Here is a 27,508-nt window from a genome sequence, read left to right on the forward strand (position 1 = left end):
GCTGCCCCGCGGACAGCGCGGTTTAAATGCCTTTATTTTGTCCGTGCGCCTGTGCCTGTGTGTGTTTTCCCCTCCTCGCCTGCTTTTAGCGTGGGTTTAAGGGGATTAAATCTGATGCAATCGGGGGGCTAAGAATAGCCTCGTCCACGTTCCCTTGGGTGTGCCAGGAGCTCCGGGGGGCCGCTGGCACACGGGACAGCCGGCGGTGCCCCGGCGGGATGCGGGGATGCGCGGTCGCAGCTCGCCTCGGAATTGGTATGCGGTGCCCTAACCGGGAGGAATTGCCTTGCTTTATTTGCAGGGAGCTGTGAACCCGAGTAATTTGCGACAGACAGCAAGTCTGAGCTTATTCTTCATTAGCTAGCTCCGCTTGTGTGTCTGGGATAATGCTCCTAGGGAGTGCTGCGTGTAAAATAAGGTTCTCCTTCACGTAGCCAAACACAGCTGTAACACTTCTGTAGTTTAATTTCAATTGTGCCAAAAATATTTTGCTTATTGTTGGATGCAGGGCTCCGATATGACCGTCTCAGTCTTTCAAAAATGATCTTATTCTCCCTAAATTTAATTTTTTCCCCTCTTTTGAATGCTGCTTGTGTTTATTTTAAGGTTTAATTCATTCTCATTCTGTCATTGCTTTTCCCATAGTTCAGTGGTTTCCCGTTTCTCACCCCGTTTCTGGAGGGGTAGAAGCCTGTGACTATCAGTGTGGAAGCAGAACACCTCTCTGTTCTTTTAATAATTTTTTTTTTTCATAAAAAGTTAGGCTTACTGCTTTGAATAATAATTGAATTAAATGTATTCCTAAGTGAATAGCTATCGAAAATGAAATTGGGGCAAGCGATGCCTTTGTAAAAAGGGTTAATTTACATTAGAATTAGAAGTTAGTGGTTGAATATGAAAGGCCTGTGCAGTTTGCTACTGTTACTACTCTCAGAAAATGCCTATTTGGAGTGGAAGTGTAGTGAGCATCAGGCAGCATCGTTCATCTTTGCAGATATAGTAGCATTATTAGCATCCCTCTTACCTCTGGGGCACAGTTATCTTCAATTTCCAGACACAAGTTTTATCTTCTATCAAATTCTGGCTCTGCAGTGTAGCTGGTGAGCAGCACTGTGCTGTTTATTAGGTGCCAGCCTGCCTTAAATCTCTGCTAAATGTGTGAGGGAGAGATACCTCCTGGCTCTGAGCAGGGAGTGAGAGTGAGCACCCTGTTACTTCAGATATCTTTGCCTTTGGTAGAATAGTTTTAAGGATTCAGGGAGGCAGGCAGTTTGCTGACTTTATAATGTGTGTGTTCTGTTTGGTGAGGAATCTTTGTGCAGCCGTGGTGAAAATATTTTTAATGCTGGTGATGTTTCCTTCTGCTTTATTCTCTGCAGTCCAGGTGTTGTTGAGCTGGGCTCTGAATTTATAACTGATAAGAGCTTAAAGGCACCTTTGTACGTAGTTGTGGGCAGCTCTGTTCTTTTAGAGGGAGACTGAAGAGGGGAAAGAGGGTTCTTTTGATTCAGAAATCACCTTTCTTTCCTCTTATTTTTTTTTTTTTCTGTTGGATCAGGTCTTGAAGTGTAGGGTGAAGGTTTCTCTTCACGGTGCATGGACGGAAAGCCAATGCGCAGGTAAGACACAAAAACAATTATTTTTCTCTTCCCCAAATAGGATAAATCATGTGAGTTGGTTTTGTACGTGCCTGGACTTTAAAATGTTGTGTGGTTTTGGATTTTTTTTAAAAAAGCCTGGCTATGGAGAGCTGGGAAATAAATCATTCCTCTTTAGTCCTTTCTTAAATGTATTTAGTTTTCAACATTTACAAGACCAGGTGTCTTTCAGGAAGAGTGTGGAAAACAAGCTACTGTAATTGTCCATCCCCTTTTCCACTTCCCCCATTTACTGTCATATTTAAAATTCAGTATTTAATTACTTAGGTATTCAAACTGTGGAAAATAAACTGCCTGGGAATAAATTTACACTTGATTTCCAAGGGGCATTATTTTTCCCTTAACGAAAGGGGTTTGGTGAGGTCTTGGGTGAAAAGGAGATTTCCTTTTCTAATTATGGATGCCAGCTGCCTCAGTTCTAATGAGCTGGAGATGCAGCTGAAGTTTAATTCAGGGGAGTTCTTGCTGTGGTTGTGTCAAAAACATTCTCTCTCATATAGATAAAAAGTTGTCACAGTAATTCAGCACGATGACAGGTTTGCAAACAGGGTTCTCTGCTAGTTCTTGTTGATTTTCCTTGCTTGATGGCAATCCCACAGCAAAATTTAACAGCAGATACATTTCTGTACATGATGCAGGCTACGTGGAAGTGAAGTTGCCTAAAGTTCTTCACCTCTAAATGAATTGGAGAGAGCTCATGCAGCTTGCTTGGTCTGTTTGTGCTCTTTGGGATGTTGAAAGAAGGAAAACTTTATTGTGGGTAAATCTGTATTCACTCATGTAAGGCAAGGCTTGTAACCATAGATGAATATATAGAACATTTTTAGCCACAGAAACCATTAGCCTGGGTTCTGTGTAAGGAGGCAAGAAGTAGTCACTTAAACCCTTGAAGAATGGCATGATGGTGTTTTAATTAAATGGATTTTCATTAATTTAATTTGTTGTGCCGCTGCTGCAGCAGTGGGTAAACCTGGGACATAACAGGAGCATCACTGAGCCAGAGTATTGCCAGTTTTACCATGATAAGAAATGTGGTTTGGTCTATGAGGAGCTGTATGTGACTTTTACAGTGAATTCCTTTTCCTCCAAGATGGATTAAATAGCAGATGAGCTCTCTTTCATCGTAGCTTTCAGTGGAGATTGTTTAAATCTTAACCAACATAAACTCACAGCTTTTTAGGTTTTGATGTTGTGCTCCATTTATCAATATGTTTTGGCAGAATGACATAAAACTGGTGATTAGATTGGCTTGTGTTCTTGTTTTCTCCCTACTTTTTGTGTTCCTGATGGGGAAATTGATGTTCTAAACTCATTTCCATGGCTGCTGTTTTCTGCATGGAGGCAGAGAATTCACATGCTGGAGTTCCTGTGTCTATGTGGGTTTGTGGCCTTGGACTTGCTTTTGTGGAAGTTCTGTCTGCCACTCAGACAGTTTTAGTTTTTGTGGTGGGCAGCAGCACAGAGCTGAAGAAGTGGAGGTTTTTTATTACTGCTGCAGCCTGGCCTGACAAGCACATCTCTGCTGTGAGCTGTGGACTCCAGTTCTTGAATATACTTGCTTGTTTTAAGGGCCTCAGCGTGGGTTGTTAAAATTTCTGTTTGTTCTCCTCCTCTTGCCTGTCTTAGCAGAAAATGATAAAAGGTTCCTGATTGGATTTTGGGCACAGATCTTCCTATGAACTCCAGCTAAGCAGATGGCAGAGCACTTTCTTTTATCCTTTTACTCAGGGCTCTGAAGCCAATTTAACACCTCACAGGTGAGGGTTGTGGTAGGAAATGCACAGAGAGGAGTGGGGCTTGGCCAGTAGTGGGTTAATAAACACGGTGAGATGGTATCAAATGTGTATGGCATTCAGAGGGGAGGAGGAACAGCTTGAACAGACAAGGAATTCCAGCTATTCCTGTCAAGATTATAGTAGGGAACACGAATTGCTGCTGCAATCAGGATTTACCCTGCATTAGGAATGAAGGGGTGGTTGTGGCAGGCTGTTCTTGCTCACTCTCAGGGAGAAGCAAGAGAATGTGGCTTTGCTGAAGGGAAAAGCAAGGGATCTCTCAGTGAAGGACATGGTCCCAACAGCACCCAGACAAGGAGGGCAGAACAGATCTGATGGCCAGGGCCAGCCAGGAGTCCTGGGCTCCTCGGGCAAGTAGGGGTGAGGAAGGAAGCAGGGAAATCAGCTCAGCAGCTCAGAATGGGTAGGTGCAGTCGGGTGCAGACATATCTTTAACATAGCTCAGGCACGAGGGCTTGAGCAGCTCCCAAACCAACTGGGGAAGCTCTCCCAGCTCCTTCTCACCCAGCTTTTTCCTGGCAGCTTTTTCCCAGCTTACAGCAGTGCTGTATCAGAGCAGGCTTGAGCAGCCAGACCTGGCAGGAGGAAGGAGGTTTCAGATCCTGATGGTGCACTCAGGAGCTTATCCAACTACCTGGACATAGCTCTTGCCCAAAACAAACTACAGGAGGCTCAGGAAGGTTTTGGAAGACTCCAGGAATGAGTCAGGGTGAAACTGAGTTTTCTGGGCTTGATCAGTAAAAATCAAACCGAGCAACGTGAATCAGGGCAAATACACCAGATCCTTGCTGTTTTCCTTTTGTGTAACGTAAAATAGTATTTCAGTCAGGTTTATCTGCTTGCTTGCATAACTTTGTTGAGATAGCTTACTGAAACCTTGCTAGCTAGGCAAGAAAATGAATCAGTGGCATTTTTCCTGATAGTCAGACTTTTAGCTAACTTAATTCCTAGAGTACTGATGCCACAATAAAGCATTTCCATTTACTTGGTTGTTGTGTTGTGGTGGTGACTTGTGTTGCCAAAGGCTGGGCCAAATCAATGGCCCTTGTTCTTGCACCTCTGTAATGAGTATAGGAATTATTTCTTAATTTCAAATCAAGGTATTGACAGAAATCACTACCCATTTGGTTTGTTATTTTTATTTGCTACTAAAATCTCTTGCTACTGAAATCCACACCAGCAATGTATGATTTTTGGATTTCAGTTGGTGTTTTTAGCCTGAGATGTGTTTCATAAGCCTTAGGTCAGCCTGTTGTTTTCTGCTGAACTGTGTTAAAGGCCTGTTTGCAATCTTGTGCTAAAACACACAATGTCTTAAAAAAATGCAGATTTGAAAGTTAAGATGCCCTTGTGACAGCATGGGAAAGGATTTTCCGTAGGTGTGTGTTACCAGGTATTTTTTTTGAACCTTTGAGGAGCTGCTGTAAGGATGGATGTCTCATAGATGCCCCTAATAATGAATGAAGTTTTGGGCCCTGGCATAGCAGGATAAAATGGAGGCAGAGCAGCCTGTTTATTTAGCTGACTTAGTGTTGCAGACTGCCTGTGTTCCCATTTGTACTTCTCAGCAGTGTGCTACAAAAACTGATCCTTTGTCAGCCCTTTCTTAATCCTATTGTATTTGCTGATTTCCCCAGCCCTGCATTTTGATGGAAGCTAATCCCAGAATATCTGCATAGCTGGGTGTGAGTGTTTTATCCGAGCACACACACATTTTCTCTGGATCCTCATCCCTCCTTAATCACCTTGGCTATTCAGGAGCAGCTCTGAGTTCTGTGTGTGGGGAGGCAGCTCCCCTGCCATGTGAGAATCAAGTGCTGCCTTCTGTCTTTCACACCTCTAAGCTACTGACTCATCATTTCGTTCTCTGTGCATATTTATGCATAATGCACACATAATGCAGTGGAATTATGATCCTCGTGGAGACACCAGCCAGCAGATGTGTCCTTTAAATTCACACTTGTGTGCCTGTGTGTAGCAGCAACCCACCGAGCTTCACATCAAGCATCTGGGTTGATCCAGCTTGGAAATTCTTAAGCCAATTGATCACTGGCTTCTGCACCAGCTAAAGATAAGTTCTGGATGAATCGTGAGCTCTGGTTTGGTTGTTACTCTTTATTCCATCCATTCAGTCTTTTTTAATCATTAACCAGCACTTTCTCCCCAGGAGTAAGGAGGCTGGGAACAATGCGGGCTCTCAGATAAATGCTGGTGGGAACACTACAGGAGTGACTTCAGTTCTTGCTAACCAGACACCTTTTCAGTGAGTTAAAGATGTATTCAGCAGGACCTCATTTGGGCAGGAAAATCCTGTTCTGTCCTGGTTAGGGAAGGCAAGGGCTACTGCCTAAACCTGGCCAGGTAATCCTGTGGCACAAGATGGTACATCCCATTGTCCTGCGTTGGCAGGGAGTCTTGGGCTGTGGGATTGGCAGGAATATTGTGTATTTCTTCTGGCAGCATGGCCTTAATCCAATCTGTGTGTGCTTAGAACCTGTGCCACCCTGGGATCTGCTTTAGGGCTGTTTTTAGTGGGAGATGTCTTTGAGGAAAACCTACAGGTGTCACAGGTTGTGTGCTTTCCAAAAGGATGTCCTGTCCTGGATGTGCACCATCTCTTCTGAGCTCTAGTTACATGAAATGGGTTTTTATTTGAAGAATGCTTCTTCTGTGCTTTGACTGACAGCTTGGTCAAGACAGACTGCCCAGAACTGTAGTACCATGTGTCTTAAACGAGCTCTTATTGTGTTGTTTTTTTTTCTTTCCAAGGGTTGGTTTGACATAGTTCAAAACACTTAATGCACAATAAAATCTACTTAGCTTGCTTAGCAAGAGCCAAACTCTGCAGGGGAACGTTTGTCACCACCTTTCTCCATCTTTTAGTAGAGGGATTAAATTACTTACCTTCTGGCCTTGGCTGCTAAGGACTATGAAAATAAGCCAATTAGGTAAATTAATCTTCAGCCAAGGTTTCTTAGGGTTTTTGTAGGGGTACCATTAATTGTGGTTTGTGTGTATTGCTGCAAGGGGAGTTTAGTTTATGCAAGGAACTTGTCAGAGCTTTGAGAAGGATTGTCAAACCCCCCAAAGGTGAATTTGGGTTGTGAGGGACAGGAGTGGGTGGAGGGGAGTGAGAGGCAGTGCAACAGCAGAAGGATTTGTCAGAGGTGTCAGGAAAGGAGAACGGTGATGGATGTAAAAAAGATGGAACAGGGATAAAAACCCAAGGCATTTAAGGTGCAGAGGCTGAGCAGGAGCAAGCAGCAAAACCCAGAGGGGAGCCCCAGCTGGATCTGTGTAACTAAGATAGGAGGAAGAAGTAATGGTCTAAAACATCTGAATATGATGATCAAGGAGAGGGTGTGGAGGGAATGGGAAAACAGGCTAAGGTGCAAGTGAATAATTTGAATTGCTGCAAAGAGACTGGTTTCTCAGTGCTTAGAAAGTGCATTTGACATAATAATGAGGGGAAAAGATGTGAGGTTTTTTTTTTTTTTTTTCCTTCAAGCCTGCTGCAAATTGCATTGAGCCGTGGCAAAGCCAAGCTTGATTTCTTTTTAACTCTTAATAGGAACGGTGAGGTAGTGACAGCTCACAAATGCCAGTGCATTGGGGAAAAACTGATAGTGGCCAGCATGTTTTGGGTCTTTCAGTACCTTTCCAGTGGCCATAAACCATCAATATTCTGATATTTTGCTCAATGTTCTTTAATTTTTCTAAGTGATAGTTTTCCTTTGATGTGGGAAGAGGCAGCAGTGTCCTGGTTTTTCTTTAATTACATGTGGAACTGGGAAGACACTGTGTTTCCTCTCTGTGCCAGTAATTTAGTTTATGTATTCTAAAGTTATTCTTCTCCTCTAAAGTTACCAGCTTGACTTTTCTGTTCTTCCTTTTTTTTTGGTAGGTTGATAGTGGTGAAGACTTGTTTGATCTTTTTCCTGTTTGGTTTGATGTGGTTTCGCCTGCCTTCCGCCATTCCTGGGGAAGATTAACCTTCTTTTGACACGTGCCAGGGAGGGTGGATTGAGTCAGGAGCCTCCATAACTCAAAAATAATTGAAGAGGTGATGATTAAAATGGGTGTTCTGTGAACCTGAAAGATGCTCATGGTAGTCTGCAGGCCATCTCGAGCTCCTGAAGTCTATGTGACACTTCAGTGTGTTCAGACACTACAGTGATGAGTGACCCCATTAAAAACTCAGGTAGAAGAGCGGGGAAGTTTGGTTAAATCACAGAGCTGGAGCTCTTTGCAATGGGAATCCATCTCCAGCTCTGTCAAAGAAAACTCCAGCGCTTGACAGTGGGTAAGTCAGCTAATCTGTGCTTTGAGTCACTCTGTGAAATGGGGATAATGTACCTTTGCCACACGAGGCTACGGCGAGGTTCAGCTCATAAATATGTATGTGTAGCTGGATATTACAGCCGTGTGTCATAGAAAGCGTATAAAAATAGCAATAAATAGAAGCCTGCTGCAAGTTGGCATTTGTTTACTTCTAAGCAAGCTTTGCTAGGAGATGGATTCCTCTTTCATGTGGTCACGTGCTTGTTTTCACGTCCTGGCGTGGACTTACGGGCACCGCTCGGCGCGAGCTGCGGAGCTTTGGAGCGCAGCTGGCTTTGGGATCCCCTGACCATGGTGGTGTATTTTTATCTCCTGCGCTGCAGGTGTGCCAGCACTCGCCCAGGAGAGACCGGAATGGACGTGACCAGCCGCTGCACCCTCGGAGACCCCAACAAGCTGCCCGAAGGGGTGCCGCAGCCCGCGCGCATGCCCTACATCTCCGACAAGCACCCCCGGCAGACCCTGGAGGTCATCAACCTGCTGCGGAAGCACCGGGAGCTCTGCGATGTGGTGCTCGTAGTGGGGGCCAAGAAGATCTACGCCCACAGGGTGATCCTGTCGGCCTGCAGCCCCTACTTCCGAGCCATGTTCACCGGGGAGCTGGCGGAGTCGCGGCAGACGGAGGTCGTGATCAGGGACATCGACGAGCGGGCCATGGAGCTGCTCATCGACTTCGCCTACACCTCGCAGATCACTGTGGAAGAGGGAAATGTCCAGACCTTGTTGCCAGCTGCTTGCCTTCTCCAGCTGGCCGAGATCCAGGAGGCCTGCTGTGAGTTCCTCAAGAGACAGTTGGACCCTTCCAATTGCCTGGGTATCCGGGCTTTTGCTGACACTCACTCGTGCCGTGAACTGCTGAGGATTGCCGACAAATTCACACAGCACAACTTCCAGGAGGTAAGGAGCTGTTGTGCTGGAATTGTGATGGAAAATGCATCAACGTGACCTGTGAGAGCTTTCAGCAGCTCTCCTTTTGGTCCTTTTTTCCAAATCCTGCCTTTACACACCTGCTCTGTGCCCTGATGGTGATGGGCACCAGATGTTAAGTGGGGAAGAAAGAGGTGGCAGGACTGTGTTGTACCGGTGGTTTGTATGTGATCCACAGCATTTCTTCCCTGAAAGATGTGTGGTGAGTGCTATGTGAGAGGCAAGGTCATGGGCACAGGTGGATTTGGCATTGCATCTGTCTTGCCTGCACAATGGTTTGACATTCCACTCCTCTTTCAGAAATATTCTGGATTCTACATGGTTGGAGGGGAGGCAGGTGTTAAAAAGTAAGGACAACACATCGATAGAACCCAAAATATTTGATGTTGAGCTCTGGGATTGGGTGTTTGGGGGAGCGTGAGCCTGCCTCAGGGGAGTCTTCAAATCCCTTGTTGTAGCAGAACTAGAGTTTTGCATCTATTATTCAGCAGAAGCTGTCTGAAAATAATTCAGATGTGTAATATTGTAGCTGACCTTTATAAAGTTTCTCTCCTTTGTTAATTCTGCCTAGATGATTTTTTGGCGGAAAAAAAAAAGCCAGCAGCTGGTTCTGAGAAGGATCAACATAATAATTAAGGATTGTGTGAGCAATAGTCAGAGAAGAGTGGGTCTTTACTGAACTGCTGCAGAAAAATCTCCTCTTCCCACCAGCTTCACAGGGAAATCCTTTCCAAAGGGAGGAACTCCAGGAACTCCTGGTGCTAATTTAGTTTCCCCAGAGAAGCAGCAGTATGGAAGTGCTGTGAGTGATGGCAGCTTGTCTCTTTTTGTGGTTTTTTTTTCTTTTTTTCTGACATGCAAGAAGCAGATTTAAATTGGATTAATTTCAGTCAGGCAGTACTTGAGAAAAACCTGAGTGGGAGCAACACAACAGAACACGACTTGGACACAGTGAAGACAATTCTTGGTATCTAACTATGGACACATCAGTTTACTCCAAAAGCTGCAATTAAATATATATTTTTTTAACCAAATAGAATTTGCTGTTTAAAATGAGTTTGTTTTTCGTAGAACTTGGTGGTTTCCCAGACTCCTACATTTTAGCTGGCCACTTCATGTGCTCTGTGCTTGCTCTGCACATCTTTTCTTCTGGGTTTTTTTTCTTTTTTTTTTGGGATGGGGAGAGCAAGATGCTATCCAGATGGTTGTTTATTTTCAGTCCTTGGTTGTTTTACTGGTTATTTGATCTTATTACAGGAGTAGGCCATGGTTACAAGCCTCTAAATAACATTTTAGCAGCTTGACAGTTTTGTTTTAAAATGTTTTAGCACTAATACATGCAGCTGGCTGTTAAGAGCTGCTTGCTACGGGCTTCTTTTCTTTTGCAGCCCCTTGAAGACAACTTTCTGTCCTCCTTATCCCTGTTAAAGCACACGAAGGCAAAAGAGAAAAGAACACTCTTCCTCGAGGATGATGCAAATTATAATTGACTTAACTTAAACACAGCCTCTGGAAAACAGAGGCTTAGATTAGAGCACTACTCCTTTGGCCTGGGCGGGTTTTGGTGTCCATTTCAGTGCCCCAGGAGTTCTGCAGCTCTTCATCCTTAATAATCACTTCTTTTGCTTCCACTGTTTCTCTGCAGACAACGTCAGTGGTGCTGCTCCTTGGGATTGTATTCCACTCTGGCAGTATTTGCCATCTGGAGAGTGGATTGGTGATCACTGGGGGAAGCCAGGCACTTGTCTATTTAACCTTCCTCCACTGTGGAGGTTGAAAACTGATAAAAAATTTGCCTTCCACAGCAGAGGCTGTGTGGTCATTGCTCCTCCAAGCTGCCAGAAGGGAACGTGAGCTGGGAATTTCCTGGATGGCAACGTGAAATATTAAGCAGCAGGCACCAGGCCAACCCATGCAGTTACTTTGAATGCAGTTTGAATTGCTCCATGTCCTCTGCTGTGCTAACCTCTGCTTCTAGTCATTTTTATGTCTATTGCTGCATTACATCATTAACTTCTTGGTAAAATGTTTTTTCAGTTTTTTTCCATTCCTCCCAATTTAATTTGCTGCCTATAACCCCTCGTGGATTTTGTGCATATAATGTGAAATGGCTCTATTAACAATTCACTGTACAAGAACAGCCTTTGTATTTTTTTTATTTTTTTATTTTTTTTTTGTCTCTTGACATTTGTGTGACGGGATAAATTATATTTATGCACGTACGACTTGTGCTTTTATCAACAGACAAAAATTGCTCTCTGTATTGTGTAGTCTGACATGAATTCTCTCTGTTTGTAAAAGCACTGATGTACAGGAATGCTGCAGAGGAAATGAAGTCCAGCCAATTCTTGTCCACTAAGCAAGTCAGTCGAATAGACCATTAATATTAGTCAGGTAATTATGAGTGTCCTGATAATTAAGCCAAATCAAGCCAAAGCATTTAAAATAATAATTTGTTTTAATATGTAAACTAACAAGTTGCACAGTAGTAATAATTTGCTTTAAAGAAGTGCTTTGAGTGCTTTGAATTTTGTGAGGCCATCAATGCAACTGGTTGTCCTGAGGGTCAAAGGGAGAGACTGGATGAGCATCTTTAGCTCAAGAATTTCCACAGCTGCTGGTTTCAGACTCTGAAGCTGCATTTAAAAGCCATCAGACTCAAGTTTACACATATGCTTTGAAGGAGGAAGGGAGACTGTGGAAAAAAAGCTGATAAAGATCTTTAATGACCAATCCAGTTTCTGCTTAAAGGCTGAAGGAGTGTCTGGGCCAGCCTTGTTGTGGCCTTTACTGTCCCCAAAAGTTCAGTGTACCCAAGAACCAAGTCTGGTAACTGATCTCATTGTCCTCTCTGTTCTTTTTCTACAATATTTTCTGTTGTCAGTAACTTGGCAATCCCTGCATATTTGTTCAGTGCCTTTAAATAACTTCTTCAGGTAATTAAAAGGACTGCACAGGTGACTGCTGTTGAGATGATCACGTCAAATGAGTGTTTTTCTTTAATTTATGCAGCAAATTGTGAAATAAGTCGTGGAATTCTAGTGTGGTCGCAGATGATAAGGACAAGCCAGCTTTCAGTTGTTTTCAATCCTTGAACCTTTTGGAAATTGCAGGCTACAGACTAGGAATGCTTTCAGGGAAGGCAAGCTGGCAGTTATCAGTCAGGCCATTTCTCCAGTTTTAATTTTGATTCTTGCACCTTTCCCATCTGCCTGGTGTGTGTGCAGGAGCTGTGGTGGTGTGTGAGCTCCCAGGGCAGTCTGACTGACTCATGCTGTGTGAGCAGTCCTCCAGCAGCAGCCAAGGCCTCCTGAGAAACTTGGTTGCTATCTTGGATGCTGAAGGAATTAATGTGTTTGTGTCAGTGGCTTGACTTTCACAAGAGATCAGTCCTTAGGGGCTCTGAGGCTCTGGTTCCCTCTTTAGTGCATCTCGACTACTGCACACTCCATGTGTATATTTAGAGCAAATGGAAGAGGCAGGATCAGATGAGTCTCCTGAAATATTTTCTGTTCTGCCACAAATCAGGCTTTCTGTGTTCTCTGCAATGCCTCTGGTAACTTGTTTCAGACTGTTATTTTTGTGCTCTGCTTTGCTTTCCTCGTGGATCTCTGCACTCCAGTGCCGCTTTGTAGTCACGTATTTATTGCGGTTTTATTTCTGCTTTATGTATTAGACACTGCAAACAAGGAGACTGATTTTAAACAAAGGCTTTGTTTTTCCTGGATTTTGAAACCTGATCAGTGCCTTCTGTGGTTTAACCCTTTGAAAGTGTTAAAGGGTGTAAAAGGCATGCCCATCTAGAAGTGTCTTCTTATGTTGCTGGATGCTGCGTGCAGCAAACCCTTCACATCTGTTGGTGTTGGAGCTGATGAGGATTTGGCTTTTTACTGGGTCAGTCCATGAGGTGCTGGAGTAGTGAATGGCTCTGATGCTTTGTCCTCTCTCCCTTCCTTTTTCCTCTGCCTTTCCCAGGTGATGGAGAGCGAGGAATTCATGCTGCTTCCTGCCAACCAGCTCATAGACATCATATCCAGTGACGAGTTAAATGTGCGCAGCGAAGAGCAGGTGTTCAACGCCGTGATGGCCTGGGTGAAGTACAGCATCCAGGAGAGAAGACCCCAGCTGCCACAGGTAATCTTAGCCACAGTGACATTGCAGGCTGCTTTATCCACGGGGAGAGGAATGAGGGATGGTAGGGTGGTGCCAGAGCGCTTCTGAATGATGTAAAGCCACCAAAATTCTCTCTGGCTCCCACCTGTGTTAGGTGGCTTGCACTGTCCCTTCATCTAGGCTGGAAGCTGTACTGGCTAGGACCTTCATTAGGGGCTTTGCTGGATTTTTCCCAGCTAGGACTTGCCAAACGAGCTCACTCCAGCAGTCTGTCCAGACAAACCTGCCTGCACTGCTTGGAGAGTCGTATCAAAACCACAGTGGAGAAGAAAAGGCTTGTCTTGCTTTGCGGTGCTTCTTTGAGCTCTGCTGCTTGATTTGTGCCTCAGCCCTCACGATGTTACAGAGGAGCTTGTCAGAATGGTTTTGTTGGAATGTGATGCTTCATCTAAGCCAAGGCATTTCACAGAGCAGAACCCATTCTGACAAAGCTGTCAGCCCAAAGCCTCTGAAGTCTCAGGCTGGCTGATCAAAAGAGGTGAGCATCTGCCTGCCTCGCTGTTTCTGCTTTGGAAAGAGACATTAAATGCAACTTTATTTACTGGAAAGCTTTTGAAAATGGTTTTAAGTAAACAAACCAAACTGGAAAAAGCTGCTCTTCTCAAGGCAGCTTTTAATGCTTTTATAACTGTCTGCCTCTGTCTGTACATGGTTGGGCCTTCAAATTCTAAACCCTTGTGAAAGACATGTTATTTCTTATTGTTCATCCACTCTGCAATGCCACTCAGGTTTAAGAGAGGTTGATAAAACCACTAACTTAATTACTGTTCAGGCAGATGTCTTGACATCTGTCATTTTCTAAAGGTTTCTAGCTGTGACCTTGTTTTCAGCTGTCAATGGATCCAGTGGATTGTCCCTTTCTGAACACTGATTTTCTGCTGGGTATCTAAACTGGAACATTGAAAAGGCAAATGTGCTGTGAGACAAGCTACATTTAACTAAAATTCTGCTGCTTTCCATGTGGCTTCTGGCATCTCTCTGGGTATCTGTGGTTTCACCATAGCGGTTCTGTGTTTTAGGTCCTGCAGCACGTCCGCCTGCCCCTGCTGAGTCCCAAGTTTCTTGTGGGTACAGTGGGTTCTGATCCACTCATTAAGAGCGATGAGGAATGCAGGTAAATCTCCTCAGCCATTTACAGAATTGGATTATGTTGTCCTCTGAACCCGTGCTCATTTGTCACTGGTAAATGGGTGATGCTTCACAATTTCGACTTTGGCAGCTGGGAGGATAGGAGAAGCAAGAAAAATAGTTTTCTGTTTGCATAATAGTCACTAGTGTGCCCTAGAAGTTGTTTTGTTCTTTCAAGTTTCCAGTGAAATTGCAGACTTTGAGTGTGAAGTTTAACTGTTGGTAAAAGACCTTTCAGTATATTGATTTTCATTTTGCCCGTCTTCTCCCCCTCTCTAGTCATGGCCTTCTATTACAGCTTAGCACTTGCATGGCTTTCATGATGATCTCAGTGGGATCCAAAGTACTTTTTCTGTGTAGAATGTCTGCACTTTGATAACTGTATTGGACACTGGGAATAGAGTCTGTTCTTTCCCACAAGGATAATGCAGGGAAGATGTCATTTCCTCCTCCTATGGCATGAGTCTCACCTTTCTGGTTCTACAGAGTTCTGCATCACCCACGAAGCACATGGTTTATTTTGTGCATATGGTAAAGAAGATCAGGGCATAGGCTAAATTGTTCTCTTCTTGAATAAGCATTCATACTGGGGGAATTCTACATCTGTAGAGGGAAGGAGGACTTTTTTGTTCTTTTTTGTTTTATTCAAGGGTTTGGAATATTAGGATTAGTCCAGGTGGCAAGTTATGAATGGATGGACAGTGTGAGCTGGCCAGAGCTGATGGAGAAAATATTCATCAGAAGGGTACTATCTCCACCTATTGGTCATGTGTGTATTATGTATTTGTGTGTTTTCCAACTCCTGTTCTCTTCTGAGGCAAAACCACTGACTGTTAAGTTTTAGCTTGAGGCAGGCTGGGTTTTTCTTTTCTGCGTAGTAAGCCTGACAAATCTCTTGTCATAGTATTTTTTTTTTTTATCAATCTTTTTATAGCAAGCTATATCTATTATTAACTCTGGCCAAGCACTGGTGCTGGTTTGCTGCTGTCACTGTGTCAGTGGCTTGTAAACAACCGATGAGTATTTGGGTGACAGAGTGCATTTAACCAGAGCTGTTCACGCTCTTCTCGTGTAACTGGTGAATACCTGAGGTGCATGAATAGTGTTGGCTGCTCTTCCCATCAGTTCCGATTCGCCCCTTCTCCAGAGACTGAGCTCTGGGGGTTAATATTTTCCTGTCTTGCACAGGGATCTGGTGGATGAAGCCAAGAACTACCTGCTGCTGCCCCAAGAGCGGCCGCTGATGCAGGGACCGCGAACGAGGCCGCGCAAACCCATCCGCTGTGGAGAGGTGCTGTTTGCAGGTGTGTGCCCTGCAGGAGTGTGTGGTGCCAGCAGGAGATGGTGGAGGGCCTAGAGGGGCCCATGTGAGGAGCAGCTGAGATCTCTTGGTCTTTTCTGCCTGAAGACACTGAGAAGAGAGCTCATCGTGGTTTTCTGAAGCTTCCTCGTGAGCGGAAAAGGAGGGGCAGGCACTGATCTTGGCTCTCTGGTAACCAGCAATAGAAGCCGAGGGAATGGCCTGGAGCTGTGTCAGGGGAGGCTTAAACTGATTATTAGATAAAGATTCTTCACCACAGTAGTGTCTGGCACTGGAACTGACTCCCCCAGGCAGTGGTCACAGCACCAGGCCTGACAGAGCTCCAGAAGCGTTTGGACAACACTCCCAGACACATGGTGGGATTCTTGGGGCTATCCTGTGCAGGGCCAGGAGTTGGACTTTGATCCCTCCGACTGAGGATATTCTGATTCTGATGTATTTTTCCCTCCTGGCTTAAGCCAGGAGACTCCAGGCAGGATTTTCTGGTGGTGTTGTTCCCATGAAGTCTTCACAACCTATTTCTGATGTGACCTGTGCATTAATATTTGAAAGCTTGAGTTAACTTACGTTTTCTTACTCACATGATTCCTTTGGTGCTGTGAGTGCCGCAGCATTTCCAAACTTCAGTTCATTCTCTTGAAATTTTCACTCTATTTTGGCATTACAAACCTCAGAGGGAGTGACTTAGAGACGAGTCTGAAGGGGTGATTTGTGCCAGGGGCACAGGCAGTTTGTGAGTGTTTTTGTGACCCTGTTCTTGGTGTTTGGCTGCAGTGGGGGGCTGGTGCAGCGGGGACGCGATTTCCAGCGTGGAGCGCTACGACCCCCAGACCAACGAGTGGAGGATGGTGGCTTCCATGAGCAAGAGGCGCTGTGGCGTCGGGGTCAGCGTCCTGGACGACCTCCTCTATGCTGTGGGAGGCCACGACGGCTCCTCTTATCTTAACAGTGTGGAAAGGTAGGTCTCCATAAGGCCCCTGTGCAGAATTTCAGCTCTGAATGTTTAAACCTGGGTGCAGCCTCTTAAGAACGAGTTCATTTTGCCGAGTGTGTTCTCATTTCCTCCTGCCTTGCACACCCCTGGTGCAGAACGCTTTGTGTCACGTTATCCCAGCTTAATGGGATGAGCCAAAGCCTCTGGATAAGGAAGGAATCTCTAGGAGATGGGTCTGGGTGTGTTGTTGGAAGGAGTGGTGATCCTGGTTAACCTTCCTTCCAGTTGCAGGTTTGTTTTTAGCCTTGTAGAGGAAGGTGAGGTTACAATGAGCATTTCTTAGATACTGAGGGAAAGATCCTGGAATTTTATTGTGAAGTTGCAACTTGAGAATTAAGGAACCTTGGCACATAGACAGAAGAAGGAAAATGGGTCAGTTTTAGGCTTGTGAAAGATAAAAGTCAAACAAGTTTTACCAAGCTTCCTGTTTCTGGGAGCTGCATAGGACAATTCCTATGCCTGAAAGCCACATGACTCAAGCTCTCCTACTACTCCTAATCTTGGCCCTGTAACAAACCCAATGAGCTGTGCAAATACCTTCTCCCACCTTGAGCCTCCCCTTCTTTCCACCTATCTCCTTGAATGCTTCCAACTTCCCAAATCATGACCCCTAATGTTGTATCTCCCACATCCTGCACTTCCTTGCTATGCACTGTATTTCTTTGTCTCTGCATTCCCAAGTCCTTCTTGTTCCTTCTTATTTTATCTGGAAGTCCCAGTGCTGGCTGAGTTCCTGTGTGAACTGCAGGGAGCAGAGCAGAGTTAACTCTGGCTGCTGCTCTTTGCTGCAAGTTACCACACGCCAGCCAGTCTCTCTCAGGAACCAGAACCTTTGATCTTCAGCTTGATTCATCCCAGCCTCCAGTTTGAACATCCCTGGAATAACACATGCTGGATGCATTGTATCACTTCAGGGCTTTTATCCAGCTTACAAAGAGCTGTGTTGCAGTTGGAGCTCAGGATAGGCAAGTTTCACAGCCTTAGTACAGCTCCCAAGCATGGGAGAGTCTGAAGCAGACCTAAGCAGGTAATTTGTGCTTTTTGGTGTGTTTTTTTCCAGGTATGATCCAAAGACCAATCAGTGGAGCAGTGATGTGGCTCCCACCAGCACCTGCAGGACCAGTGTTGGAGTAGCAGTTCTTGGAGGTTACCTCTATGCTGTGGGTGGCCAGGATGGTGTCTCTTGTCTCAACATTGTGGAGAGGTACATATTAATTACAAAAAAGCCAAAGAAGAGTGGGGCACGGCAAGAAAAAGGCTCTCTTAGAGGGTGCAGCTGATGCAGACGAGCTGGAGAGGAGATAGGGATTTTTGTTTGGGGAGAATAAAGTCAGTCTTCCTGCCCCTTTGTGAAGATGTCAGCACTTCACTCAGCTCTGGTGTTTATTCTTTTGCCAGGTATGATCCCAAAGAAAACAAATGGACTCGAGTGGCTTCCATGAGCACCAGGCGCCTGGGAGTGGCGGTGGCTGTGCTGGGAGGCTTCCTCTATGCTGTGGGAGGCTCTGATGGAACATCTCCTCTCAATACTGGTATGCCTTTTGCTGTCCCTTAATCCCAGTCAGGGCTTGTCCTTGGAGCCCATCATGTCCCCAGATGGCTGTTGAATATCTTAGTGATCAGTTTGTGGAGCTTTTTCTTCTTTAAATATTGTTTTGCCGTACAATAACTCACTCTCCAGACTTGTGAGCCCCTGTTACCTGGTTGTGTGTCATATTTTTACTTTCTCAGTGCTTCATTTGGCAGTATGCCCTGAATACAAGGACATCCTGAATACAAGCTTGTTTGCATAGCAGTTGCAAGCACTTTTTTATTTTTTGTAAATTCCTACAGCAGCCACTTTTGCTGTAGAAATCACAGAATCACAAGGTTGGAAGAGACCTCCAAGGTCATCAAGTCCAACCCAGCCCTAACACCTCAACCAAAGCATGGCACCGAGTGCCACATCCAGAGATGGTGACTCCACCACCTCCCCAGGCAGACCATTCCAATACTTCATCACTCTTTCTGTAAAAAACTTTTTCTTAATATCCAACCTGTATTTCCCTTGGCACAGCTTCAGACTGTGTCCTCTGGTTCTGTCAGCTGCTGCCTGGAGGAAGAGACCAACCCCACCTGACTACAACCACCTTTCAGGGAGTAGTAGAGAGTGATAAGGTCACCCCTGAGTCTTCTTTTCTCCAGGCTAAACAACCCCAGCCCCCTCAGTTGCTCCTCGTAGGGCTTGTGTTCCCCTCACCAGCCTTGTTGCCTCCTCTGGACACGCTCAAGCACCTCAATGTCCTTCCTAAACTGAGGGGTACAGCACTCGAGGTGTGGCCTCACCAGTGCTGAGTACAGGGGAAGAACAACCTCCCTGCTCCTGCTGGCCACACCATTCCTGATCCAGGCCAGGGGCCATTAGCCTCCTTGGCCACCAGGGCACACTGCTGGCTCACTGTTCAGCCGGCTGGTGACCAGGAAGGAAGGTGCCAAAGGTAAAACTGCTGCAGTTCAGTTTGTAGCACTGCCAGCTCCCTCTCGAGTGAAGATCTGAGTGTGATTGATGGCAGAGACAGGAGAGAGACTAGCAAGAGTTCTTTGGAAGAAAAGGGAGAACAAACATGTTCATGGCATTTTTGTTGTGTACAAATTGGATCCAAAAGTTCTCTGTCTGCCAGCCCTGCTGACCAAAGGGCTTTCCCTTCCTCTGCAGTGGAACGCTACAACCCCCAGGAGAACCGCTGGCACACGATAGCCCCCATGGGCACGAGGAGGAAGCACCTGGGCTGTGCTGTGTACCAGGACATGATCTACGCCGTGGGAGGCAGGGATGACACCACGGAGCTCAGCAGTGCCGAGAGGTACAACCCACGCACCAACCAGTGGTCTCCCGTGGTGGCCATGACGTCCCGGCGGAGCGGGGTGAGTGCGGCTTGGTGGGCTCGTCCACCAAGGGATGTGGGGCTGGGAACAGCGGGATGAGGGTGGGGACCCTTCCAGTGCCACCACCAGCACCCCCTGGGAATGTCTGTGTCTGCCAGAATATGGGGCTGGAACCCTTGGGAATGCTGGGATTGAGGGCAGAACCCCTGGGATCACTTCTGTGGGGCCAGGATGAGGTCAGGACCTTCAGGATAGGGATCAGGACACCCAGAATGGGGTCAGGACCTTCAGGATTGAGGTCAGAATCACTGGGATCACTTCTGTGGGGCTGGGATTGGGGTCAGGACACTTGGGATGGGGTCAGGATGCTCAGGATTGGAGTCAGAACCCCCAGAATTGCTTATGTGGGGCTGGGATTGGGGTCAGGACCCCCAGGATTGGGTCAAGACCTTCAGGATTGGGGTCAGAACCCCTGGGATCACTTCTGTGGGGCCGGGATTGGGGTAAGGTCAAGATGCTCAGGATAAGGGGCCAGGACCCCTGGGAAATGCATCTGTCCCCCAGGATTGGGGTCAGGATCCCTGGGATGGGGTTGGGACAGAGGTCACAACCCAAGTCACAGACTTTTTGGTTCCACAGCCATTCCCTGGGAATGCTACTGGGATTTGGGATGGCTCCTGTCCCCTCTGGGATGGCTCCTGTCCCCAGGCCATCCCCCATGTCCCTCGGGCTCGCCCCTCTGTCCTTGTCACATCCAGGCACTGCTCCGGTGCCACCCCTGCTTCCCTTTGTCACCATGTGGGGACAGCCTGGGGCAGAGTGTCAGTCTGCTTGTGGGGAGGGCACAGGGCAGGGTGTCATTGTCACTCTGCTTGTGGGGAGGGCACAGGGCAGGGTGTCATTGTCACTCTGCTTGTGGGGAGGGCACAGGGCAGGGTGTCATTGTCACTCTGCTTGTGGGGAGGGCACAGGGCAGGGTGTCATTGTCACTCTGCTTGTGAGGAGGGCACACAATTATGTCAAAAAAAAGTGTCAGCCTTCTCACGAGGCTCTCCTGCTTCCTCTGCATCTTCACCTCTTTTCTTTGAGGGAAGAGGTTTGCAGAAAAGCTCTCTAGCAAGACTACAGGGTGAAGAGATAGCCAAGTCACGCCACAAACAGCTGTTTAGGATGGGGAAATGAGTCATTTGAGGGTGTTCTTAAATATTTTTGGGCCCTTATATGTGGTCAGCTAAGCTTGAAGCAGAGGAGCTTTTAGGGGTGACATAGCTGTACTTGGTGTGAGATACCATTGAAAGATGCTATCAAATTAGTACCTGGATCTCTCTGGATGAATAAGGAGGTGAAAACACCCACTTGCTCAGAGGAAAAAGCTGGGAAATTGGGTTAGCACGTGTTTAGATACATATTCCCAGCAGACTCTCCTTGCCTGGAGGCGTGTGTGGGAACAGGGTTCCTGGGCCTTCACTTAGGCTGTTGCCTCTCCTCACTGAATCCTGTGACAGCGTGTTCCCATCAGCTGCTGATGGTGGTGCTTTCTTGTGAACAATCGATTACTGCAGTGTTTTCCGTAGCCATCGTGGTTGGGGAGATGCAAATGATGTGAATGTTTATAATTAGATATTGGATTATGTAGTGAAGAGAGGGTTAGTGCTGTCTGTGTGTTAGTGTTCCAGTGTCTGGTGAGGCAAGGATGAATCACAGTTTGAGCAACCACTGGTTTTGGAGGCAGAGAGCACATATTCATTTCTGTTCTCCACGCACAGAGTGAGCTGTCCAACACTGTCCACTTTAGTTTCTCATTAGACATTGACTTTTTATCAGCTGCTTCTGTTTTTGCTTTCTATGGAAACTGCTAAACACCTGCCCTCAAAGCCAAAACAGGGGACCATTTTGCAGTGTGTTTTCTCTGTTACACTCCACATTTTCCACTGGAAGTGATCGTGTTTTTGATGTTTCAGTGATTTTCTGCTTCTGCAGAAAGGCTAAATAGAAAGTCTGGAGGTCAAGGTGCTTACAGATGGTCCAAGCCCCAATCTGAGAGGTTTGGGATCAGGGGCTCACCTGTGGTTCTGCTACTGTAACCAAGTGTTGTGGGCTGGTAGATATTCTACTTGGGGAAGAATTTCAGTCCAGAACGTAATTTTTTTATGAAAAAGGTTTGGATTCTCATGTATTTATCATCATTCAGATGGTTCTACTTCTTGTAGCTGGCAATAAAGGAAACCTTTTGCTTTTTCTTTGAGAGATTCTCTATTCTGAGATACACATTTAACTTTCCATGTCTCATTTTTTAGGGTATTTTATTTGTGCCTAAAGGAAAAAAAACCCAGCCCTCCCCTGCAGACTGCCTGTCACCAAGCATGGTTATTAAATAGTTTTATTAATATTTTCATTTTAACCCTTCATTTAAGGACATCCCAGCTAAGTAGCTGCTGTCTGTTGGCTGTTTTGCAGGTTGGCCTGGCCGTGGTGAATGGACAGCTGATGGCAGTGGGGGGCTTTGATGGCACAACGTACCTGAAGACCATTGAGGTGTTTGATCCAGACGCTAACACGTGGAGGTAACTTGAATTTGGGTGACAGTCAGACAGTGAAATCCAGCTGGAGCTGTCCCAGGCAAATTAGGAATGTGGTACACACCATAGCAGAGAACTTGAGTGGGGTAGAACCATCACAATGCTCCCATTTTGGTTTCTTGCCTTGCAAGAAAGAATCACAAAATATCCCAGTTTTCCCCTTCTTTTCATTCTGGGCTGAGTCTCTCCTGCTTCCCTGAGCTTGTCCTTAGCAGAAGGAGCTCACAGCCACCATGTAGAATTTGGCCTGTTCACTTCTTGCTTTCAAGCTGAGGCAGTGATTTCTGAATCCTTTTGAAGGAGCTGAAACACTTCAAGCACATGATGTTTTTCCCTTTTAAATCAGCAAGATTCAGCCACTGGAAGAATGTCCGAGCTGAGACAAATAATATGAAATTGCTGATCAAAATTAACCCTTTATATATAAGGATCTTGTGAACTGTTGAGGAAAGAGTAGTACATACATCAGATTCCTTAGTGGAATGGTTTCAGCTACTCCCTGTAACAGTCCAGAGTTAGGAGTTACTGCCTGGCAGGCATTCACACAGTTTGGGAGATTATTCAAGGTATTACTAGCTTGTGATTTTTTTTTCTTCACTGAACTCAGTGTGGGTGACCAGCTTCTGTGGTCTTCTCTTTCTTTTCTATCTCAAGGATATTTTTTATTTGTGCAGCTAGACTGAGAAACGATTCTGATGCAATTTGGCTTTAACAAAGCTGTTGGGAGAACTTGCTTCTGTTCCTGCCAGCAGACTCCAGTGGCACAGAGGGGAATATGCAGCTGGAGTGTGTAGGGGTCTGATATCCCAATGAAATGCAGACACCATTGCAGTCAACAGATGGTGCTTGGGATGTGTTATATCTTGGTTGCATCAGCTGAATGTAGGGGTTTAGAAATATAAATTAAATTAGTTGAATTGTGAGGACTAAGCCTAGTCCTGTGTTACCCAAAACATAGCCTAAGGTCAGCTGCAGCCTACAGAGTTCTTCTGTCTTGCACATTACCAGACAGGGAGCAGGAAGTATTTATTTGACAGAAATTTGGTGTCAAAACAAGCAGCAGTTCCTGTTCTGAGAGAGAAGGGCACGAGCAAGTACAGCTGTTTACTTTTGAAGTGTGAAAGATGCGTGCTCCACAACTACTTCTTCTTCACAGCCCACTTTAAGCAGACATTAATGATGGTAACACGGTTCAGCCTTTCCCATGGCAGCTCCCAGGGGCTGGTGATCCCATGGAGGATGTGACCCAGCGTGTGAATGGAATTTTGTCTCCGCAGGTTGTATGGCGGGATGAACTACCGGCGGCTGGGCGGAGGCGTGGGGGTTATCAAAATGACACACTGTGAATCTCATATATGGTAAGCTTCCAGAGGGAGGGAGTCCCCTGCCTTCTCATTCCTAGAAAAAACTGAAGAGACTTGTTGACACTGGACCTCTTTGCAGCTCTAGTATGCACGGTCTAGATCCAATGTAACTCTTTGCCGGTGAACTCTTTCTATGGAATTATAAAAATTGACTTCTGTGAGAGTGTGCCCAGCGGGAGACCACGTTGTCAGACTCCAGGGAACCACTGGACAAAAGTAGAAGTGTTGCTTATGTCCGTATTTTTTCTAAATAGTTCTACATTTTTTGAATAAACCAAACTGTAACAGTTATTGTAGCGTAAAGGATGCTGAAGTAGAGCCTACACTCTGTACTGGGAGTCTGGCCAGGAGGAGGGATTCCTGCTTTCCCTCCTGCTGTGGGAGCAGTGGATATGGCAGCTGTTTGGTGGGTGAAAGAGAAAAAGTGATACAGAAAACATTGCTTTTGCCTTATTTACAGAGAGCTTCAAAAAAAAAAAAGTACTTGACCTGCAAGGTGCCACCTTTGCACAGAAGCTTTTCTGTGCACAGAATATATTTATTTTTTCATTTGATTTGTATCATGTATTTTCTTTGTATCGCTCACAGTGATGATTCCAGCTTTTTATATACATCTCTGTGTGTGCATATATATATATATGTATTTCATATATGTATATATATATATATATGTATATGTGTGACTTGCATTTCGACCAGCTGGTGGTTTAGGCAGGGCTGTGTCCTGCCAGCTACTGTGGTTCCAACCCTTGTGGTATGATTTGGGGTCTCTTAGAGGACAGGAGAGCTGTGAGGATGGGTGCTCTGAGTATCTTTTCAGAACTGGAACTCTCATCGCTCGACTGAATCAGTGAAGTACCCCAGAAGGGTGAGAGGAGAAGGATTTCAAACAATGCCTTTTTATTGTACAAAAGTTCAGCTTTTCTCTCCTCTCTCCTGTATGTGAACCCGTGCTGGTTTGAAGGTGAACCAGCGAGAGGAATTAACCCCACACAAATACCCTGTGAGAGATTTCAAGTCAGAGTTCCCGTTCAATAGAAAGATTACAATAAACACAATGAATACAGAAAGACTGGCTTAAAACCAGTACCAGTTAAACAGTGCTTGCAGCCCCCCTTGGAGTGATGGATGAGGTCTTGTTAAAAGTGCTGGTCCTGGTCCTTCTCTGGATGTCCAGTGGTGGTGGTTGTGTCTGAGTCCCCAACCCCCCAGGTCACAGACCCTTAAAATCTAGGCTGGAATGTTCAGTCCCCTCCTCCAGGGTGGGGAGTTTCCCAATGGAATGACGGAATCCTATGAGTCCTAGGATATTTTGGGAAGTCCTTGATGGCTCATTGGCAGAGATGACCCGCCCCTTAGGCTGGGTGTAGTTGTCACTTTGTGAAGACTGGGAGAACACTGCACCCAGCTCCCAGCTGTTACAAACATTAACAGTTCATCAGGAATAATGCAAGATGGGTGTGGAATACAGTTAGGCTACACCCACACGGATACTTTCTCCTGCAACCACTGATAGAACCTAAATCCAACCAGTTCTAGCTCACTTCTAAAAGCCTTTTTCCTCTTGTTGCCTGCTCGATATCAGTTCTTGACTGAAGCAGGGTGCAGGTGTCATCTGTTAATTTTGACACCCACTTCTTGTGTTCTCACTGGAAGGGCAGACCCACAGCCAGCTCCTTCCTGCTGGAAAAATGCTCAGACCAGCCTCATCTCAGCTGCCCTCTTGTCTGTGTCTGTAGAATTCCTGACCATGACGGATGGTGCCCTCTCTTTGAGTGGTTTTTGTGCACTTTGCCTGTGTGTGGTTAGAGCAGGGAAAGGTGTGAGGCTCATTTCAGAGTTTGGAGGGGAAGGGCTGTTTGCTGGCACTGTGAATAACTGTGGAGTCACCCAGGGGTGGGGGGAGAGCAGGGAAGAACTCAAGACTCAACAGTTCTGTTCGTACTGTAATTTCTATTGAGTGTGGAAGAATGACCTTTTGCACCTGATCTAACTGTGGACCTTACTAAATTTGATTTTGAAAAAAGAGACCTGTAAATTCTTGAGATGAAAAAAGCAGTGCTGTCATCTTAAGTTCTTCAACTTCTTTGTTTGATTCATGTAACTCAGATTTTAATGTGCTTGAATATAGTAAAAAATACACTACAGTCATAAATGGGACATTAAAACTTTTTTTAAAACCCTTTTCCCCCTAAAGGTCGGTATTCTTGTGTTTACATATGAAAATCATTTGCACCTTTACAAGGAAAACAAGTATTCTGTAAACAAATGTTTACATGTATCATTTATGCTTTTTTCTAGCATGAGTAACTTGTATAAATAGTGCTATCTTAATAAATTTCTTCTATGCCGTTCTTGGTTTGTTCCTTGGGGTGAAAGCAGTGGAGGAGGGGTGTTTTTCTGTAGTTTATGTGGACAAAGATGCTGGAGGGTTTTTTTTTCCAGATAAATCCCAATAAAAGAGGCTTAAAACTCTGCTGCTTATTGTTACCATTCACATCACTCAGAACCAGCTTTTTCTGGAAGGAAGCATCTGTGCTATCTGGCTAAATCTCTCTGCTCACTTAACTGCATTTATCAAATAGGACAACACAAGGAAAAGGTTAAAAAAATCTATGAAAATTTAGGTTTTTAGAGATTATTTATGCAAATTTGTTGGAAGAGCTGAGCATTAGTTTTAAAACTTAGCCCTGGGTGTAACATTCCTATTTTCAAACCAAATAAAGGTGCCAATTATTTCCAGACTTTGTATTCCTTTGCCCAGTGCTCTTCTGACTCCAGATAGCAAACTTTGAAATACTTCAAAAAAGGAAACTAAAGCACCAGAAGTGATAGTTAAAGTAGCTGCTGAGCTGCCAAAACCTTCAGAAGATCACTTAGCTGCTCATTACCAGGGTAAGAGTTACCACAGACTTCAACCTTAACATGCAAAAATGATCCATCTTCAACTAGTAAAGAATCTGAAATCCAAGTGCATGTTTTCTTTGTTTAATTCTGGAAATAGGTTAGAAACTAGGCATGCAGTTATGTCATATTAGGCAGTTTTACACTGGGAAAAGAGAGGAAACTTGCATCCCTATTTAGGAGAAGGTCATAGGACACAAATCAGCTCCTAGAGATGCTGCACAAGTGAGAAGCAAGAAACTAGAGTTGGAATGTTGCTGCTTATAAAAGCATTTATTAAGTAACAAGTGGTGGCTTAGTCAGGTAAGCTACAGTTGGATATAAGCTCCATGCAAGGAGATATTTAATTAGGCATAGGTGGTCTTTCCTTAAGACAAAAGATGGAAGTTATTTTATTTATAACTGTATTACAAAACTTCTTAGCTGGTGCTACTTTGTGCTCCTTAAATGTCTAGCCAGACACTGGGCACTGTCTCTCTGAACTCTTACTTGTTCCAGAAGGGAGGGTTCCAACATCAAATTCTAGCCCACAGCTCTAACCCTGAGAGCTCTCTGGCCTACAGGATTACATCCAAGATGACAAACATCACAACAAAGCCTAGTAACTATCAAGCTTATCCACACCTCACTTTCCTATCTATTAACTTGCCTGGGAGGACCAACAGGCTGACAAGTGCCTTGTGTCCAATCTCATGCCCAGCTAGAACATACATGAACATTATCACCATTACCAAGTATCCTTAACAAGCTAAAAAGGGAATTAGAAACCTGGGTATTTCTGCCCTGGATTCTAGAGCAGAATCCTTTTCTAGCAGAGACTAGCCCAAGAGTAGTCACAGTTTAGCCAAGGCCTGTGTAGCTTAGGCTGTCCAGTGAAAACTAACTTTGAAGCACAGAAATAAATACCTGTCAGCAAGTTGCATTAAGAATTTGCAGTGTTTGTCTCTGAGCTGATACCTGCACATAAATGAAATGAGTGACTGAGGAAAAAAAGCTGCTCAGGAAGCTGTCACAAGTCTGCATTGCAACCCTTATTCAGGGCCAAATGTCTGCTTGACTTTGCTGTGCACAGCATGGAATTACACTGCCAAGTGCTGTTGTTACAGTCCAACTGCAGACAGCTGGAATGAGAGGGAAGAAGATGCTGCAGGAGAGAATTTCCTGGTGCTTTCTCAGCACAGACTGTCCAAACAGAAAGCCTCTTTAGTATGAAGAGCTACTGAAATGGCTCTCACTGCATCTGAGAGATTGCGAGTTCAGTCAGTAGCATCAGCACTCCAGGCAGGTATTGGCTGTGTAGAATCTGCAAGAAAGAGAAAAAAGCCTGTCAAAGCAGCAATTGCAATTGCCAGATTCCCACACCCTGAAGCCCTGGTTGGAAGGAAACTACCAAGTGTTCTGTGTGTTTACTCAGCTGCTCTGTTGTTGCTTTTCAGGTACTTACACTTTTCCCATAAT

General features: G+C 45.2%; 2 protein-coding genes across 7 annotated transcripts in view; one reads left to right on the forward strand and one right to left on the reverse strand.

Moving 5' to 3' along the window:
* KLHL20 (kelch like family member 20) lies at positions 1-25,497 on the forward strand. Of its 6 annotated transcripts, none has more exons than XM_088060239.1 (14): positions 42-57; positions 1,559-1,619; positions 7,359-7,517; positions 8,119-8,692; positions 12,698-12,856; positions 13,915-14,009; positions 15,212-15,327; positions 16,119-16,302; positions 17,399-17,542; positions 17,737-17,870; positions 19,034-19,242; positions 21,661-21,767; positions 23,060-23,140; positions 23,226-25,497. In XM_088060239.1, exons 4-14 carry the CDS (start codon positions 8,150-8,152, stop codon positions 23,254-23,256), a joined length of 1,803 nt encoding a protein of 600 aa, XP_087916365.1. In that variant the 5' UTR covers positions 42-57; positions 1,559-1,619; positions 7,359-7,517; positions 8,119-8,149; the 3' UTR covers positions 23,257-25,497. The 6 variants fall into 6 exon arrangements, with proteins under 6 accessions (XP_087916363.1, XP_087916365.1, XP_014113062.1 ...); XM_088060238.1 differs by lacking the exon at positions 42-57 and adding an exon at positions 238-255; XM_088060237.1 differs by lacking the exon at positions 7,359-7,517 and having other exon boundaries at positions 1-57.
* Positions 25,200-27,508, reverse strand: part of CENPL (centromere protein L) — a 5,043-nt gene continuing 2,734 nt past the window's right edge. Inside the window, exon 4 of the mRNA XM_005528736.3 lies at positions 25,200-27,353. Within this exon, the coding sequence (XP_005528793.2) occupies positions 27,282-27,353 (72 nt within the window). The 3' untranslated portion in view covers positions 25,200-27,281. The remainder of the gene's footprint in view (positions 27,354-27,508) is intronic.

The sequence above is a fragment of the Pseudopodoces humilis genome, chromosome 10, assembly GCF_049639895.1.
Source record: "Pseudopodoces humilis isolate 2021_Gansu_Grassland_sample_001 chromosome 10, ASM4963989v1, whole genome shotgun sequence".
In the NCBI taxonomy this organism is placed as follows: domain Eukaryota; kingdom Metazoa; phylum Chordata; class Aves; order Passeriformes; family Paridae; genus Pseudopodoces; species Pseudopodoces humilis.

Excerpts from the sequence above, each read along its gene's own strand:
- KLHL20 (XM_014257585.2), top strand. The coding sequence starts at position 8,087 with ATGGTGGTGTATTTTTATCTCCTGCGCTGCAGGTGTGCCAGCACTCGC. Across the intron at positions 15,328-16,118 it reads TGGAGAGGTGCTGTTTGCAG|TGGGGGGCTGGTGCAGCGGG; the intron begins GTGTGTGCCCTG and ends GTTTGGCTGCAG. Across the intron at positions 19,243-21,660 it reads TGACGTCCCGGCGGAGCGGG|GTTGGCCTGGCCGTGGTGAA; the intron begins GTGAGTGCGGCT and ends GCTGTTTTGCAG.